This window comes from Chelonoidis abingdonii, chromosome 6 (genome assembly GCF_003597395.2).
Source record: "Chelonoidis abingdonii isolate Lonesome George chromosome 6, CheloAbing_2.0, whole genome shotgun sequence".
Taxonomy (NCBI): Eukaryota; Metazoa; Chordata; order Testudines; family Testudinidae; genus Chelonoidis; species Chelonoidis abingdonii.
The window spans coordinates 5,113,754-5,133,508 of record NC_133774.1 but is presented as its reverse complement, the minus strand read 5'-3'; the positions used below and the strand labels follow the sequence as shown (position 1 = coordinate 5,133,508).

The following is a 19,755-nucleotide window of genomic DNA, read 5'->3' as shown; positions in this document are numbered from 1 at the left end:
GATAGTACCTCCCCCACCTTGTACCTTTCCCTTTTTGTAAGTTTTTACTGTATCTTTAAGGGAGTGGGATAAGGAACTGGAGGTTGAAAACATGGTGATGTAAGTAATCCTGTATGTGTTTTTAACAGTGGAAGGCACTCAGATATTACGGTGGTGGGCCCAGGTCTGGAACCAAGACCTAGCAGAATAGAATTATTAATATACATGTGTGTGGCACTGTAATAGGAAACCAAATGAGGTTATCAGGGGCCTAATGCGGGTTGCCCCCAACTGAAGACAAATTGACAGAGGTTAAGCTATGCTGGTGTGGATGTGTTCATCGGAGACCTGAGAGCTGGATTGGGAGGATGGCCCTTGCAATGATCTCAGGTGGAAGATGACCAAAGAGCGGGGGCAAAGACATGGTACGTGGACTAGATATCAGCAGACCTTAAAGAGACCAATTTGCACAACAGCCAGGCATATGTTTATGAGTTTTGGAAGAAGGCTGTAGAAGTTGCTGATACCAAATATGGAAGTGGCAAGAAAGAAGAAGTATGGCACTGCTAACCAAGGCTCTCATCCCCTGCATTACTCCTAAAGAGTGAAGGACTATTCTCCTGAAGAGCAAGTCTCAGAGGTCCTATGTCCAACTAATTATCATCTCACTTATTAACTATGAGCCAGCCTGGCCAACCTCCCCTCCAGGAAGTCTTAAAGGAACATCTAGTGTATGGAACTGCCAAAGATTTGCTTCCTGTTCCGGGGAGTTTTCCATGGAGTTTACAAACATTTGCAAAGTGCAAGACTGTGGGTTTTTTCCATCCATTGTCTAAGCCATCTAGGAGAGGAAGCAAAAATTTTTTGTAATGCCTAGAGTCAAATGCAATAAGAAATGCAGTAAAAAAACACGGTGGACCAGATTTGCAGTCTGTGTAAATTGACATAGCTTCATTATAGGTAACGGGGCTACACCAGTTTACACCAAGTGAAGAGCTGTCCCCAATTTGTTGTACAGTATTTTCTCTGTCTCTTTAAAAAGCATTTTGAAACAATAAATATTAAGCTAACTCTTTTTACACCAGAAATTCACCAATGCTTTCATGGAGCATGGAATCCAGCCAGTTTCACTGAATGTTTCATAGAAGCTTAATGGTCTATTTGTGATTGTTACTGATATCTGACAGCTGGCCCAGTCTGTGCTGATTTGTCCATTGTACTGGAGACACGACAGTGCACAGGACAAAGTATTTATTTAACTACATTAACTGAAAAAACCTCTAATGTAGCAGTGTGGTATGGGGAAGGGAAAATGCACGTTTGTTATACTGAAAAACATTGCCCCAGATTATTCCTTAACTGGAGATCAGAGCATATAATTAGTGTGATGTACAAAGTGCTCATCTGTCACAGGCTGGAGGAGTTCTCTTCTGACCATTTTCTGATAATGTGACTGCCTGGGAGATTGAGAGAACAGAACTGACAAATTAATCAAACCACAGCTGAGATTTTAGATTAAGATGCTGAAAATTAGGGGGAAAAGTTTCTGCTTAATTTTTCTAACCTCTTGTGAAATGAAATGGATTTGAACTACTCACTTTCTCAGTTCTTCTTTCTTCCCTTTGGTCTCCTTCTTTTGCCTGCACGTGACTTTCTATACAGCCCCAAAGATTTGGAATATCCTTCAACTTCTTCCCCTTCCCCCGCACCCTCTCTTCCTTACAACCCCTGGCTAATATACATTCTGCTGCCCATCTTCATTCCGATGTTGTCTCTTCCATTTTGTGTTTGAAGTATTATCCATTTGGTCTGTCTGAATTAGACTGTAAGCATATCAGGGCCAGAATCTTGCCTTTCAAATGGTCATAAAAGTCACAGCTTCTATACAGCACTCCATGAATAATTCCAAGCAGCAAAAAATGTTCTCCTGAATCTATTTCGAGAAGACATTCCAGGCTTGTGGGGCAGCAATGCATGGCAGTAGGTGTGAAGCTATTTGCATGTTTCACCTGGTTATAGATTGCAGGGTCAGGCTTCAAGTTGAAGGTTGCTAAGCAGCTACAATTGAGTTTTTTAATGCAACACTATAAATTACCTCAGAAGCAACTGCTTAATGTGTTTGTTCCATCAATTAAACACTGGTGAGTTATCCCAAGCTGGGGTGACAGAAAAAATCATAGAATCATAGACTATCAGGGTTGGAAGGGACCTCAGGAGGTCATCTAGTCCAACCCCCTGCTCAAAGCAGGACCAATCCCCAACTAAATCATCCCAGCCAGGGCTTTGTCAAGCCTGACCTTAAAAACGCAGTAGTCGGGGAAGCTTGTACCTTGTACATTTGACGACGGTTTTAGGCAAAAAAACATTGGTACATTACTTTTTCCACATCCTCTGTCACTGGAGGTTGCTCCCCATTCAATTCAGCCACACTTTCCTTGACCTTCTCTTTTTCTTGCTAACGTCCTGTAGAAACCCTTCTTGTTACTCTTAATATCCCTAGCTAGCTGGCAGCTCCATATGTGTTTCGCCGCCTTTGTTTTCACTTCCTGATGCTCCTGCATGCTGCAATTTATTACTCTTCCCTGGTGATTTGTCCAAGCTTCCACTTTTGTAGCTTCTTTTTCGCATTTAAGATCAGCAAGGATTTCACTGTTAAGCCAAGGTGGTCGCCTGCCATATTTACTATTCTTTCTACCCATCGGGATAGTTTGTTCCTGCAGCCTCAGTAAGGATTCTTTAAATATAGCCAGCTCTCCTGGACTCCTTTCCCCTTCATGTTATTCTCTCCAGGGGATCCTGCCATCAGTTCCCTGAAGGTGTCAAGTCTGCTTTTTCTGAATCCAGGGTCCGCATTCTTCTGCTCTCCTTTCTTCCTTTTTCTCAGGATCCTGAACTCATACATCTCATGGTCACTGCCTCCCAGGTTCCCATCCAACGTTAGCTTTCCCTACTAATTCTTCCCTGTTTGTGAGCAGCAGGTCAAGAAGAGCCCTGCCCCTAGTTGGTTCCTCCAGCACTTGTACCGGAAATTGTCCCCTACACTTTCCTAAAACTCCTGGATTGTCTGTGCACTGCTGTATTGCTCTCCCAGCAGATGTTAGGGCGATTGAAGTTCCCATGAGAACCAGGGCCTGTGATCTAGTAACTTCTGTTAGTTGCCTGGGGAAGCAGGCTTTAAAATCCTGGGGCTCAATCCTGCAGTCTGTATACAGGCAAAATGCCCATTGACTTCTGTCATAAACAGATGTGTTAAGGTTAATGTCTCTTTCACCTGGAAAGGGTTAAGAAACAGGGAACTAAACACCTGACCAGAGGACCAATCAGGAGACTAAGATACTTTCAACCCTGGGTGGAGGGAAGTTTGGGTGTGGGTCCCTTTGTTCTATGTTTTTTCTTTCTTCGCTGGGTTGAGAGGGACCAGACAATTACTACAGGCTCTCTAAGTTTCTGTTCAAGTAGTAAGTAGAACAGGCGATTTAGTCTTTTAATGGTTTTACTCTGTTGTGCACATGTGAATCTGGCTGGTTAACTTTATATGTGTAGTTGCTGGGATATTTTGAGTTGTGGTTGGTACTAGAGGAAGGGTTTCTTCCTTTGTAAACTATAGGACCCTGTAATATTACATTTTGAATTACAGAGTAATTCTTTACTTTTCCTTTCTTTTATAAAAGATTTCTTTAGAGAACTGATGATCTTTCCTTGTTTCCCTTGTTTTATCCCAGGGGACTGGGTTTAAACACCAGGACTGGTGGGGGAGGAGGGAAGGGGGAGAGAGAGCTAATTTCTCTCTGTGCCAGGATTACTTTCTCTCTCTCAGGGGAAAGTCTGGAGGTGGGGAGAAGGGGGATAGTTTATTTTCTGGTTTTAAGAATCCAAGGGATTTGGGTTCTTGGGGTCCCCAGGGAAGGTTGGGGAGATCAGAGTGCCCCCAAACACTATATTTTTGGGTGGTGGCAGGCTATCAGATCTAAGCTGGTAATTAAGCTTAGAGAAATTCATGCAGGTACCCAAAATTTGGACGCTAAGTTCAGATTTGGGAATTATACCTTATGACAACTTCAAACTCATTTCAGTGGAAGTGTTTCTGGGGTAAAAACTGTGGTATCTTTTGAATGTGTTGATGTCTGGCATACTGGTCTATGTTTGTTTACTGGAGTGGAATGAAATTACCTATTAGATTAGACAGGAAGTCCTGACTCTTGTTCTGCCTTTTTCAGTGGGAGATCTATGATGCCTATGTGGAGGAGCTTCAGAAACTTGAAAAGTCGAAGGAGAAAGAGAAGCAAAAACCTCTGGTTGCAAAGAAAGAAGACAAGCTGAGAGGGAGAAAGTTAACCTCTCTAGAGTCTCAGGTATGTGCCATGTGTGTAATTCATGATTCTTGTCAGAGCTGGCGGTCAGTCAGGGTATATTTATAACTCCAACCTGGCTGAATGATAGCAGCTCAAACTTGCCAGGGGGTTAGCCACCTCTGAGAGCAAATAGCGACACTATGAGAAATTCAGAAATTGTTTTTGCATATGCACAGTGTGAAATTTCCATTTTCAAGTTGCTGTACTTTTTATGGGAATGTAAAAAATGCCCAACCAAAACACTGATGTGAATTCTGTTCTGTGAGTGAGGTTTGGGCCTCCGTGTTACTGTGCAGTTCCGTCATTGTGTATGTTGTTCAATGATGCAAATGTGGAAGAACAGGATGAAATCAGTAGAAATATTCATTGAGATTTGCAAAACATTTTAAAGGGATTTGGGAAGTCACTCAGGTGCTTTTGAAAATGCTACCTGCTGTCCATTAAAGTTACGTTACATCCTTGGGGTTTTTTAATTTAATATTTTTGTATTGTTAAAAATATACACCTACATTTTCAAACCTGACTACTGATTTGGGTTGCCTCAGTTTTGAGATATTGAACTTGAGCTCCATTATTTATTTAAATGTAGAATTCTAGAAAAGAGACCTACCCAAAGCCTTGTCTAAACTCTGTAGTACCACTGTAGCTCTTCTGTGTAGACACTGTCTTCGTCGACGGGAGGGATTCTTCTGTTATCATAGGTAATCCAGCTCCCCAAGAAGCGGCAGCTAAGTCTGTCTACATGGAGATTTAGATCAGTTTACTTACACCACTCAGAAGTGTAGATTTTTCACACCCCTGACAGACGTAGTTAACCCAATCTAATTTTCTAGCACACTCACTAATTATACAATAGATTAAAATCTCATCAGCAGTAGCAAATCGATCATTCCAATGGGAGTGTAGCCAGGCAGCTACCTATAAAAGGTCCATCCGGTACAGTTGTCATTAGGGGAAGCATAACCTCAGCCGTTTCTGAAACCTGGTCAGACAGGTGTATTTTGCAGCATCCCCAGTGAGTTGCCACATCTGGGCTGTTTCAGATCTCAGGGAGCAAGTTCCAGAATCCCGGAGCCCTCGCAGAGAATGCCCTTCCTGCTGCCCCTTCTCTTTTAGAACAGGAGATCCAGCTCAAACAACCCTGTTGATGGCTGTGCCTTTATGGCTTGGGGAGAGCGGGAGGCCCCTCAAGTATGCTAGTGCCTAGCTTCAATATCAGAGGGCAGGTCTACATGACAGACTTATATAGGTATAACTACGTCACTCAGGGCTATGAAAAATCCATCCCCTTGAGCGATGTAGTTATATCGACCAAACCCCCGGTGTACACAGCACTATGTTGGTGGGAAACTTCTCCCTTCGACATAGCTACCGCCTCTAGAGGGTTAACTACGCTGACAAGAGATGCTCTCCCTTTGGTGTAGGAGCATCTTCACTTAAGTGCTACAGCGGTGCAGCTGCATCGATACACCTGCCCAGAATGGTTTAAAGTGTCCCTTGTAGCGCACACTGCAGTAGCCTGACCCTGAGGTGACAAAAGCATGGATAACAGTGGCAAAGTTTGCATCTGAAAGAAAAGGTTGCAACCTCCAGGCCACACGCAGATGGTGAAAAGCTGACTGGGTTATGGTTATAATATGATTCTCAAACAAGATCTGGGGTCTAAAATCACCCCTAAATTGTGAACTCTAGCAACTAATGGCAGTCATAGTCCCTAAGGTGAAGGGCCTCCTATTATCTCCACTGTTTCCTCCAGCTACTTCTTCTGACCCATCATCATCTCATTCATCTCTGGGTTAAGCGTCTGTCCGCTTGCTCTCAGCCATGCCCTAATGAGAAGGACCTGATTTTCAAAAAGTACTAAGCATCCACCCTTTGAAATTCAGGTCTTTTCCACCCATCTTAAGTTGGGCACCCACAAACTGAAGCATCTGGAAATGAGTAAAAGGTATTATGAAAGAAAATGATCTGGGTTGACCCACTATTTGTAGTCTTTGCAGTAGAAGTGACTTACAAAGGAGAAAAAATTGGGGTTCCACCCATATTTTCTCCGTTATGATGCATAAAGAAAGTCTGAAAGCTTTTTCTCAAAAAGGTAGGAGGCATGAGGGGATTTCCTGTTTGGTGTGTACATTAGAGATTCGGGTCCCATCCTGGCTGAAAGACTCTGGTGGCTAGAGTACAAATGAAGTGATGACATCACACGAGTCAGGAGAGTGAAAATCAAGCATTTGAGAGAATACACTGTACCCCTGAGTGGATTGTTAGCAGTTGGGATTGAACCGGGTACCTCAACACATGAGCTACTATTGCCCCAGCTATAAAACCAATCTCTGTTTGCTAAACTATAGCAGGCTCATCAGGTGTGACCCAGTCAACCTGCATGTATTACAAGAGCAGAAGGGATTTTTAATCAGACTGTTTAAAACTTTGGGTGGGGAGTTGTTAATACCTATTTAATGTCAATGTTTCATGAACCCTTGGGAGGGAGGAAGTGTGTACACCAGTGGTGTCCAACCTTTTAATGCACAAGATCACTTTTGAATTTAAGTGCAACCTAGGATCTACCCTGCCCTGCTCCCTCCATTCTCCCTCCCTTCGTTGCTCACTCTCCTCCACCTTCACTCACTTTCACTAGGGTGGGACAGGGTTTTGGGGTTTGGGAGGGGGTGCAGGCTCTGGCCTGGGGCTGTGGGGTTCAGAGTATGGGAGGGGGGTCCAGGCTGAGCCTGGGGCAGGGGGTTGGGGTGCAGGAGGGGGTGAGGGATGTGGGCACTGGGAGGGAGTTTGGGTGCAAGAGGGGGCTTTGGGCTGGGGCAGAGTGTTGGGATGCAGGAGAGGGTACAAGGTGCTGGCTCCGGGAGGAGGGTCAGGGATGGGGCAGGGGGTTCAAGGTGTGGGAAAGGGTTGGGTGCTGGCTCCAGGAAGGGGGATCATGGCTGAGGGTTGGGTTGCAGGCTTCCACTGGGCGGCACTTACCTTGGGCAACTTCCGATCGGTGGTGCAGCAGGGCTAAGGCAGGCTCCTTGCGTGCCCTGGCCCCACACTGGTCCCAGAGGCAGCCAGTGTGCCCCTATGGCTCGGGGGGGCGGCACGTGGCTCCGTGCGCTGTTCCTTCCTGCAAGCACGGCCCCCGCAGCTCCGACTGGCCACAGCTCCCCATTCCCAGTCAATGGGAGCTGCAGTGATGGTGCTTGCAGGCAGGAGCAGTGTGCAGAGACCTCTGCCCCCCTGCCCCCCCTCCAGGGGCCACAGGGGAGTGCTGGCCGCTTCTGGGACCAGCGTGGGGCTGGGGCAGGCAGGAAGCCTGCTTTAGCCTTGCTGCACCGCCAGACTTCTTGTGGGCAGAGATCACGATTGACGGGCAGAGACTCCAGGACTGACCAGTCAGTCACGATCTATGGGTTGGTGATCACTGCTGTACATAAATGTGCACCAGTTTAACTAAAGGTGTATTTTAAAATTCATTTGATTAAACTGTAGCAAACTCCTGCGTAGACGTTCTTATTTTGGTTTAAAAGTGATTCTTTGGTTTAGCTTCCTTCTCCCCCACCCTTCCCCCGAATTAAGCTAATTCAAAGTAAGAAACTCAAAGCCAGATAAGACCATCTACACAGGGTTTTGCATTAGGTTTACTAAATAGATTTAGACACTGATTTAACTTAAACTGGTGCAACTTCTGAGGGTAGGCAAGGCCTTTGTTAAAGATGTTACACCTCTGTGTTTTGAGTTAAGGTGTGAGACCTGTCAGTGAACGCTCTGTGAGACCACCAAGCAGTCCTCCAGGAAACTAGATCGGACATGTTTGATATTTCGAGGGTATCGTTATTATTATTTATTACTGATATAGCATCACCACTATTGATGGTGCTGTAAATAAACACATACACACCAATCCTGCAGGATCAAAGACTGATGACAATAGGAGTTCCTCACGCAGAAAGCTAGCAGGAATGGGCTGTCAGTTTAGACATGTACCTGTCTCTTATGGTGTACTGTGTAAGGGGCTGGTTCTGCAATGCCTGTGTACGTGAGCTGTCCCATAGAAATCCATGGGAGTTTTAGTATCAGGGGTAGCCATGTTAGTCCGTATCCACAAAAACAACAAGGAGTCCGGAGGCACCTTAAAGACTAACAGATTTATTTGGGCATAAGCTTTTGTGGGTAAAAAACTTACTTCTTCAGATGTGGGATTTTTAGTTTGAGTAAGGACTACTTGCATGAGTAAGTGGGGCAGAATCAGGCCTCAAGTCAACAATATCATTATTTGCTTGGAACTATGGGACTGCCAAAAGCAAATCAGTAAACTGAAATAGAAATGAATCTACATATACCACACTGCTGCATGCTTCACTGACTACAGTGGGAAGTTTTAAATTGACACATTGATGATCCCCTTGGCTTTTTCCTTTTCACTATTAGCTCTGTCCAGAGCTGACTCTTGGAAAACTGAAAGGGCAGTATGTTCTGAGCAAGTGAAAAGAAATGCTGCTTCCTGCAAAACAGTCAGCCTGCAGAACTCAGAGCTGCGGGGGTGTCATAGGCCTTGGCTACGCTGGCGCTTTACAGCGCTGCAACTTTCTCGCTCAGGGGTGTGAAAAAAACACCCCCCTGAGCGCAGCAAGTTACAGCGCTGCAAAGCGCCAATGTAAACAGTGCCCCAGTGCTGTAAGCTAATCCCCACGGGGAGGTGGAGTACCTGCTCTCCCAGCACTGGCGCTGCAACCACACTCGCACTTCAAAGCGCTGCCGCGGGAGCACTCCCGCAGGAGCACTTCGGAGTTTTGAGTGTAGCCAAGCCCATAAGAGTCACATTCTTGTGTGTAAAATAAAGCATAGAGAATTTCCTGATTGCCAACTCTGGTGCTGTGCAAACTGAAACGATCAAGTGAAATAATTCAGGACTAGAATCTTTTATGTTTACTCCTGGTGAGCAGCACCATACTGCATGAGTGCGCCCACTGAAGTTACAGTATCGAGGGTATCAGAATCTGGACCTTGGGGTGTAAAGTATAGTATTGTACAACTGGCTAAATGCATCCTTAATAGGTTTTTTTCAGCCTCCTCAGAAGCAGAGCTGGTCAAACACAGAAAGAAAAACAACAACAAAAAGGATTTGGGAATATTTGTGTACGTATAAGTGCTGATTTCAGTTCACTATAATTAATGGGGCCATAGCTGTAATTTGAAAGCACCTGGATGACCGCTGGGTATTTGTGAAAATGTTTGAAAATCCTGAATGTTAGCCAATGGTTCAGCTGAACATTCAACCCAGGAAGCGTGTGGTTTTTTAATCTCTCGCTATTCTCAGTTCTACTGTTTAAAATGAATTCATTATCCAGCCAAGTGGCAGTAACTGTCTCATGTTCTTTAGGTGACCAAGGACACCACACAAACAGCTGAGAGTGAAAACGAACAGTTCATGTGACTGTCTTTAGCACTTTGCTTGTTTGAGATGGCATGTTTGCAGGGAAGAGGGCTGGCATGAGGGTCTTGGCTGTCTTAAACCCTGTTGTGGAGCTAGCCTACGTGTTCAAAGTTCCTTAGAAAGCAGGGAAGACTTGTAGCTATAATGTGTTATTTGGTGGTGGTGCAGCAGTTACAGGATTGGCATCAGGGGGATTTATGTGTTCTGGATATTTTATTATACATCAGCAGAAGCCTTGTTTCTAAGGAAGTAGTGGAGTTATACATTGTGACTGGCCTGCTGCTGAAATGTAAACATGAAGCATTTATCAAAAAGTAATATTAATGGCAAGTCAAGCCATTTATTTTCAAAGCACTAGTTCATTATCCAGTCATAACATATGATTCCATTCACCTAATTGCTGTTCTGTAAAATACTATGTACTTCAAAAAAAAAAATTTAGTTAGCTGGTGAGCTTGTGTTTAGAGTCAGAGCCAGGCCAGAAGTGGCTTACAGAGGAAAAATCAATTTCAAATGGACCTTTAAAAAAAATTTGGCCTATCAAGTCCATTGAAGATTAATTTTAATAAGATACAGAATTAATCAAACCTGAAAGAGAAAGTAACCCAATTAGAAAACAGCTTACTTTGATTTATATTAATGCCATACAGGGGTTTATTCATGGTTGTGTTACTGAAAAGTTACAACCTAACTGGCTAATAAGAAAACTGACACATGACTTTTCTACTTCTTCTGGACAGAATGTAATTGGCTCATGCTCAGTTCCTGTAAACAAAGATTTTTTTAAAAGTCAGCCTATTTCATACTCACCAAATTAAAACAGATGATCGTCTTTAAGGCACGGTCTAGCATTCATCTTTGAGAGTGTAACTCTCCTGGGTGCTGTTGTGGTACAATAGAGTAAGAATCCTTTGCTGATCTTCACTTCAAGGTGCAATCTCAGACATGAAGTTGAGAAGCCTAGGAGTGAGGGTGAGAGGAACATGGGCCATATTCCTGCTGATCTCTGTGGGGATCAGCAGAGACATTGCTCCTTATCCTCAGACAGTAGTACTCATGTGGTAAGGGCATTACAGGGAGAAGAATGGAATTCTTCTGAAGCAGTGAACACTGGCCTGTGTTGAAGGCAGCTTTATGGAGTTGGCCGACCAATGAAGATCCAATATGGTCTTTCTTATGTTCTTCATACGCTGGTGGCATATGAATTTGTTTAATTGCTCTCTTCTTTCAATCATATCTCCAGCTTGCCAGCATTTTAACCACCGTGTCCATTAGACTCGTTCAGTGCAAGTTGCCGATTTCAGCCAATGGCAGGTCTAAACTTGGGTTCTCAACTTTGTTAATGCTGTGGGAGCTGAACAAGAGTTAGCAAAGGTGGGGAATTGTTAAGAAATGTCTCTAGTGTTGACAGGCACTATGACGACTGGAGAGCTAGTGAAAAAAAAGACATTGCAGGAGTCGAGAAAAGGAAATTGGTGCAATTGAGGGGAAGTGATTTTTATTCAGACCTTTTACATTTTTGTTAACACCCATTTAATTCCAATGGCTAATGCATGTTTTGGAGAACGGCAGTCTTTGTTAGAAATCCATCACCACCACCCTGCCTTGCCACCACCTCTAATAAATTGTGAGAATACCAATACACATACTGTGAAATTTCCAAGTAGTCCTCCAGCAAAACTTAGGGCAGAGCACAGTTGGTATCGCTAAGGTACAAGGAGGAAAATCCCATTTTAAGGGTTCCTTTTTAAAGTATCATAAAGAGATAAGTAAAGGGAATATGCTCAAAAAAGGGAGGAGAGAATGTGCCTCTGGCAGGTGCCAAGCCCCAGACACCCAACTCCTTGATCCCTTCTCTCTTTGATCAAGGCCCTGAAGCCTTGTCCCCTCCCCTCTGTCCCCTACCCTTCCACTCATCTCCATTTCTCCCCTTCCCCTAACTCCTCCTACTCCTCTGTCTCGTAATCCACCCCTGTCATAAACAGATAAGGAAAGTTAATAGCACAGAAGTACTTTATATCTCCTTGACTGTAAAGGGTTAACAAGTTCAGTAGCCTGGCTGTCCCCTGACCAGAGGATCAATCAGGAGACAGGATACTTTCAAATCTTGAGGGAGGGAAGTTTCTGTGTGTGCTGTTAGTTTTTGGTTGCTGTTCACTCTGGGGGCTCAGAGGAACCAGACCAGCAACCAGGTTTCCTCCTCAATTATACTATTATTTTTTTTTGGGTTGGATGGCAGGTCTATTCAGATCTCTAGTCTGGTAATTAAGCCTGTAGAAGAAATCAGAAATATGCAGGTACCCAATATTTGGACGCTACGTTTCAATTTGGGAATTTATAGCTTATGAACAACTTTCAAACTCATCAGTGGAAGTGTTTCTGGGTAAAATCTGTGGTCTCGTTGTGAAATTGGTTTGATGTCTGGCATACTGGTTCTATGTTTGTTTACTGGAGTTGGAATGAATTACTATTAGATTAGACAGGATCCCTGACTCTTGTCTGCCCTTTTTTTTCAGTGGGAGATCTATGATGCCTATGTGGAGGAGCTTCTTAGAACTTGAAAAGTTCGGAAGGAGCAAGTAGTAAAGCAAAATCTGTTGCAAAGGAAAGAAGACAGAGGCTGAAGAGGGAGAAAGTTTAACGCTCTCTAGAGTCTCAGGTATGTGCCATGTGTGTAATTCAGATTCTTTGTCAGAGCGGCGTAGTCCAGGGTATATTTTATACTCCCAACCTGGCTGAATGTAGCAAGCTCAAACATTGCAGGGGTAGACCACCCTGAGAGCAAATAGCGACACTATGGAGATAATCAGAAATTTTGTTTTTTGCAATATGCACAGGTGAAATTTCCAAATTTTCAAGTTTGCTGTACTTTTATGGGAATGAAAAATGCGCCAACCAATAAGGCACTGCAGTGGTGAATTCTGTTCTGTGAGTGATGGTTTGGGCCTCCTGTGTTAACTGTCATTCGTCATTGTTATGGTTCATATGCAAAATGTGGAAGAACATGGATGAAATCATGTATGAAATTTTCATTGAGATTGCAAATCATTTTTGAAAGGGATTTGGGATAGTTCACTCAGGTGCGTTTTGAAAAATGCTCGTGCTGTCCATAAAGTGTGAGTTACATCCTTGGGTTTTTAATTTATATAATTTTTGTATTGTTTAAAATATTACACCTAATTTCCAAACCTGACCCTACTGGTTGGGTTGCCCTCATTTGATGATAGTTGAAACTGGAGCTCATTGAAGTTTAGTGTAGTAGATTTTCTAGAAAAGATGACTCTACCCAAGCTCCTTGTCAAACTCTGTAGTACCACTGTAGCTCTTTCTGTGTAGACAATCTGTTCTTTCGTCAACGGGTAAGGGAATTATTCTGTTATCATCGGTAGATCCTAGCTCCGCCAAGAAGCGTCAGCTTAAGTCTTGTCTCATGGAGATTTAGATCAGTTTACTGATACACCACTTCATTAAGTGTAGTTTTTCCACCCCTGACATTAAGACTAGTTTAACCCAATCTAATTTTCGCGATGCACTGACTCACTAATTATACAATAGATTAAATCTCATCAGGTAGCAATTATCGATCGAATTCCAGATGGAGTGTTGCCGGCAGCTTACTAATAGGTCCCATCGGTTACGTGTCATAGGAGTGGGAAGCATAACCTCAGCCGTTTCTGAACTCTGGTCAGACAGGTGTTATTTTGGCAGCATCCCAGTGAGTCCCACTCAGTGGGCTGTTTCAGATCTCAGGGAGAAGTTCCAGAATCCCGGAGCCCGGCATGAAGGTCCTTCTGCTGCCCCTTCTCTTTAGAACAGGAGAATCAGCTCAAACAACTCGCGTTGATTGGCTGTGCCTTTTGCTGTGGGGAGAGCGGGAGCCTCAGATATGCTAGTGCCGTAGCTCAATATCCCCTCAAAGAGGGCAGTTCTCATGACAGATGATATAGTATAACTGTACGTCACTCATGGGCTATAAAAAAATCGCATCCCCTTGACGCGATGTAGTTATATCTGACAACCCCTCGGTGTTACATTCGCACTATTTGGTGGGACATCTCCCTTTCGACATAGGCTACCCTGCTCTCTAGAGGTTAACTACGTGCTGAACAAGGAGATGCTCTCGCCTTTGGTGTAGGAGCATCTCTCACTTAAGTGCTACAGCGGTGCAGCTGCATCGATCACACCTGGCCCCAGAATGGTTAAGTGTCCCCGTTTGTAAGCGCAGCAACTGAGTAGACCTGACCCTGAGGTGAAAAAGCAATGGATAACAGTGGCAAAGTTTGGCTCTGAAAGAAAAGGTTGCACGCTCCGAGGCCACACGCAGATGGGGACAGAGCTGACATGGGTTATGGTTATATACAGATTCTCAAACAGTCTGGGTCTAAATAAAAATCACCGCCTGAAGATTGTGAACTCTAGCCAAACTAAATGCAGTCATAGTCCTAAGGTGAAAGGGCCTCCTATTATTCTCCACTGTTTTGCCTCCAGCTACTTCTTCTTGACCCATCATACTCATTCATCTCTCGGTTAAAGCGTCTGTCCGCTTGGCTCTCAGCCATGCCTACATGAGAAGGACCGTGATTTTCAAAGTACTAAGCATCCACGCCTTTGAAATTCAGGGTCTTTCACATCTTAAGTTGGCACCCACAAACTGAAGCATCTGGAAAATGAGTAAAAGGTATTAATGAAAGAAAATGATCTGGGTTGACCACTATTTGTAAAGTCTTTTGCAGTAGAAGTGAACTTAACCAAGAGAAAAAATTGGGGTTTCCACCATATTTTCTCCGTTATGATGCCTAAAGAAAGTCCTGAAACTTTTTTCTCAACAAGGTAGAGGCAGAGGGGATTTCCTGTTTGGGTGTGTTACATTCAGAGATTCGTCCCCAATCCTGGCTGAAAGACGTCTGGTGGCTAGAGTACAAATGGAAGTGATGACAATCACACGCAAACTCAAGGAGAGTGATAATCAAGCATTTAGAGAAATACACTGTACCCTAGAGTGGATTGTTAGCACAGTTGGGAATTGAACCGGGTACCTCAACACATGAAAGCACTATTGCCCAGCTATAAACCATCTCTGTTTGGGCTTAAACTATAGCAGGCTCATCAGGGTGTGGAACCCAGTCAAAAACCTGCCATGTATTTAAAAGAAGCAAGAAGGATTTTAATCAGACTGTTTAAAACTTTTGGGTGGGGAGTTGTTAATACCTATTTAATGCCAATGTTCATGAACTTGGGAGGAGGAAGTGTGTCCAGTGTGTGTCCCACCTTAATGCACAGACACTTTTGAATTTAAAGTGCAACCTAGGATCATAAACCCTCTGCCCCTGCTCCCTCCCATTCTCCCTCCCTTCGTTGCTCCAACTCTCCTAACACCTTCACTCACTTTCACTAGGGTGGGACAAGGGTTTTTGGGGTTTGGGAGGGGTGCAGGCTAATGGCCTGGGGCTGTGGGGTTTCAGAGTATGGAGGGGGGTCCCCAGGCTGACCCTGGGGCAGGGGGTTGGGGTGCAGGGATGGGGTGAGGGATGTGGGCAACTGGAGGGAGTTTTTGGGTGCAAGAGGGGCTTGGGCTGGGGCAGAGTGTGGGATGCAGGAGAGGGTACCAAGGTGCTGGCTCCGGGAGGCAGGGTCAAAGGGATGGGGCCAGGGGTTCAAGGTGTGGAAAAGGGTTGGGTGCTGGCTCCAGGAAGGGGGATCATTGGCTGAGGGTTTGGGTTGCAAGGCTTCCACTGGGCGCGGCACTTCCTTGGGCAACTTCCGATCGGTGGGTGCAGCAGGGCTAGCAGGCCCCTTGCGTGCCCTGGCCCACAACTGGTCCCAGAGGCAGCCAGTGTGGGCCCCTATGGCTCGGGGGGGCGGCCCGTGGCTCCCTGCGGCTGGTTCCCTTCCGCAAGCAACGCCCCCGCAGCTCCGACTGCCAGCTCCCATTCCAGTCAAATGGGAGCTGCAGTGATGGTGCTTGCAAGCAAGGAGCAGTGTGCAGAGACTCTGGCCCCAGCTGCCCCCCTCCAGTGGGCCCACAGGAGTGCTGGCGCTTCTGGGACCAGCGTGGGGCTGGGCAGGCAAGAAGCCTGCCTTAGCCCTTGCTGCGCCGCCAGACCTTTCTTGTGGGCAGAGATAACGATTGGAAACGGGCAGAGACTTCCAAGGAACTGACCAGTGCCAGTCAACGATCTATGGTTGGGTGGATTCATGGCTGTAACATAAATGTGCACCAGTTTCAAACTAAAGTGTATTTAAAAAAATTCCAATTTGATTAAACTGGTAGCAACTCCTGCGTAGACGTTCTTTATTTTTGGTTTAAAAGTGGAATTTTGGTTTAGCTTCCCTTCTCCCCACTTCCCCCGAATTAAGCTAATTCAAAGTAAGAAAACTCACAAAGCCAGATAAGACATCTTACACCAGGGTTTTTGCCATTAGTTACTAAATAGTAATTTAAGACACTGAATTTAACTTAAACTGGTGCAACTTTCTGAGGGTAGGCAAGGCCTTGGTTAAAGATTGTTACACCTCTGTGTTTTGAAGTTAGAGTGTGAAGACCCTGTCAAGTGAACGCTCTGTGAGACCACCAAGCAAGTCCCCTCCGGAAACTAGATCGGGACATGTTGATATTTCTGAGGGGTATCGTTTTATGATTATTACTGATATTAAGATCACCACTATTGATGGTGCTGTAAATAAACACATACAACACCCAATCCTTGCGGATCAAAGGACTGATGACAATAGGAGTTCCTCCAACGCAGAAAGCTAGGCAGGAATGGGTGTCAGTTTAGACAGTACTTCTGTCGGTTTTTTGTTTTAGTGTTCCTGTGGTAAAGCTGGGGCCTGGTTCTGCAATTGCCTGTGTACGTTGGAGCTGTATCACCTGAGTATGACAAATCCATGGGAGTTTTTAACCGTATGCAGGGGTAGTCACAGGATAAGCCATGACTTACAAGTATCGATCACTGATCCCACATAAACAACACAGGATCTATCGGTAGGCCAACTCTTAGTAAACAGACTAGGAAATTTTAAATGGTGGAGCAATTCTAATAGCTTTTGTGAGGTAGAGAGAAACTACTATCGTATTCAATGGGCTAGGGCATTAGTAATAATCATGTTTGGACTATGGAGCATCACAAATCGGCATAACGATAAGAGTATGAATCCAGCTAATACAATATCCATATTGACTCAACTCTACTGGCTGCCAAAGCAAATAGTTAACACTGAAAAACAAGAATTGGATAGTCTATATATACATGCTGAGCGCACTGTACTTGGTGCGAGTAATGACACATTGATGGATCCCCTTGGCTTTTCCTTTTTCACATATAGCTCTGTCCAGAGCTGACTCTTGGAAAACTGAAAGGGCAGTATGTTCTGAGCAAGTGAAAAGAAATGTGCTTCCGCAAAACAGTTCAGCGGCGAACTCAGAGCGCGGGGTTTCATAGGCCCTGGCACGCTGGCGCTTTACAGGCGCTGCAACTTTCTCGTCAGGGGTGAAAAAAACACCCCCCTGAGCGGCAAGCAAAGTTTACAGCGCTGCAAAAGCGCCAATGTTAAACAGTGGCCCAGTGCTGTAGCCTAACCCCACGGGAGGTGGGAAGTACTCTGCTTTCTCCAGCAATGGCGCTGAACCACACTCGCCCTTCAAAGCGCTGCCGCGGGAGCAACTTCCAGCAGGAGCACTTCGGAGTTTTGGAGTTGTAGCCAAGCCATAGAGTCCACAATTCTTGTGTGTAAAATAAAGCATAGAGAATTCCCTGATTGCCCAACTCTGTGCTGTGAACAAACTGAAAAACGATCAAGTGAAATAATCAGGAACTAGAATCTTTATGTTACTCCTGTGAGCAGCACCATACCTGCAATGAGTTGCGCCCACTGAAGTTTACAGTATCGAGGTATCAGATCTGGACCTTGGGGTGTAAAGTATGATATTGTATCAACTGGCTAAATGCTCCCTTAATAGGTTTTTTTCAGCCTCCTTCGAAGCAAGCTGGTCAAATACACAGAAAGAAAAAACAAACACAAAAAGGATTGGGAAATATTTGTTTTGTACGTAAAGTGCTATTTCAGTTCCACGTTTATTTTCCCTGTGTTGAGATCCAGAGGGTCTGGGTCTTGGGGTTCCCTGGGCAAGGTTTTGGGGGGACCAGAGTGTACCAGGCACTGGAATTCCTGGTTGATGGCCATGCTACAGGTTCTAAGCTGAGGAGTAAGCTTAGAGGAATACATGCTGGTACCCCATCTCTTGGACGCTAAGGTTCAGAGTGGGGATTGTGCCATGACAACCCCTTGCATCCTCCCAACCCCCACATTCCCTGCAGTGCTCTAGCCCCTTACCACCTTCCCCCTTGCTGCTCCAAACCTCCACAAATTTTTTAATAAGAATCTGACAATATTATGAGAAGCTCATTTTAGGGGGGCTGTAGTGCAGGAATCCCTTAACCAATTGAACTAGTTTTCCTTTCATACTCAGTTCCATTGTTCAGGAAAGGGGATTTACTTTCCTGCTTACTTGAATATTTCTTTCTTCTTCTCTCTGTTTAATTAATGCTGACTTGCTTTGACAATACTTCTAAAGTAAAACCTGAGTCGGCAGATGAATTTCAGGGCACTTTATCCCTCTTCAACCAGAAATTTTGGTGTCAGGACAAAATTTCCAAAAGGAGCCCCTGCAAATGCAAGGAATATGCACAAGATACATTCTCTGGAAACTACTAAACTCTCAGGGGATGGATGCAGCTCAGGTTCAATGACCTCTGCATGTCATCTTGAACCTCCTAGTTACTGTGACAACAGACTGCATGGAAACCCTCTTGCTTCCCCAGAGCCCTGACCCAGAAGAAAACATGAAATCATCACTGATGAAGTTTGCAGATGACATAAACAATTGGGGAAGGGGTAAATAATGAAGATGACAGGTCACTGATACCAAGGTCTGGATTGTTAGGTAAGCTGGCTGCAAGCAACTAATGTGTGCTTTAATACAGTTAAATGTAAAGGAATAAATCTAGGAACAAAGAATGTAGGCCAGGCTTACAGGAAGTAAGAACTGGTAGTGGGGGAGGTTTAGGTTGGATATTAGGAAAAACTTTTTCACTAGGAGGGTGGTGAAGCACTGGAATGGGTTCCCTAGAGGTTTTTAAGGTCTGGCTTGGCAAAGCCTTGGCTGGGATGATTTAGTTGGGGATTGATCCTGTTTTGAGCAGGAGGTTGGACTAGATGATCTCCTGAGGTTCTTTCGAACCCTGATATTCTATGATTGTGGACTCTGTCCTGGGAAGCAGTGACTTTGAAAAAGATTTGGGGGATAATTAGCTGAACATGAGGTACCAGTACGACACTGTGGCCAAAGGGGTAATGCAAAATAGGGGAATCTTGAGTAGGAGTAAAAAGCTTATTGTATCTCTGGATTTGTGCGACATTGCTGAAATCCTGGGTCCAGGTCTGGTGTCCACAGTTCAAGAAGGATGTTGATAAATTGGAGAAGGTTCAGAGAAGAGTCATGAGAATGAATAAAGGATTAGAAAACCTGCCTTACAGTGATAGACTCAAAAAGCTAAATCTAATTAATTTAACGAACAGAAGGTTAAGGGGTGACGTGATTACAGTACGAGTATCTACGTGGGGAACTAATATGTAATAATGGGCTCTTCAGTCAAGCAGAGAAAGGTCTAACATGATACAGTGGCTGGAAGTTGAAGCTAAACAAATTCAGACTGGAAATAAGGCATACTTTTTTAACAGTGAGGGTAATTAACCATTGGAACAGTTTACCGAGGGTCATCTGGATTCTCCATCATTGGCAATTTTTAAATCAAGGTTGGATATTTTTCTAAAAGCTCTGCTCTAGGCATTGTTTGGAGGAAGTTCTCTGGCCTGTGTTTCACAGGAAATTAGATGCGATGATCACAATGGTCCCTGCTGGTCTTGCAATCTATCAGTCTAGTCTTGCTGCATATGTGCATGTCACTCTTTGTGGAATGTCAGTTTGGCATGTGC

At 44.5% G+C, this 19,755-nt stretch overlaps 1 protein-coding gene across 1 annotated transcript in view; it reads left to right on the top strand.

Moving 5' to 3' along the window:
* The window catches only part of DNAI1 (dynein axonemal intermediate chain 1), a 291,024-nt gene that overhangs the window by 21,444 nt on the left and 249,825 nt on the right, over positions 1-19,755 (top strand). The window contains exon 9 of the mRNA XM_075067475.1: positions 4,197-4,331. Coding sequence (XP_074923576.1) covers positions 4,197-4,331 — 135 coding nt within the window. The remainder of the gene's footprint in view (positions 1-4,196; positions 4,332-19,755) is intronic.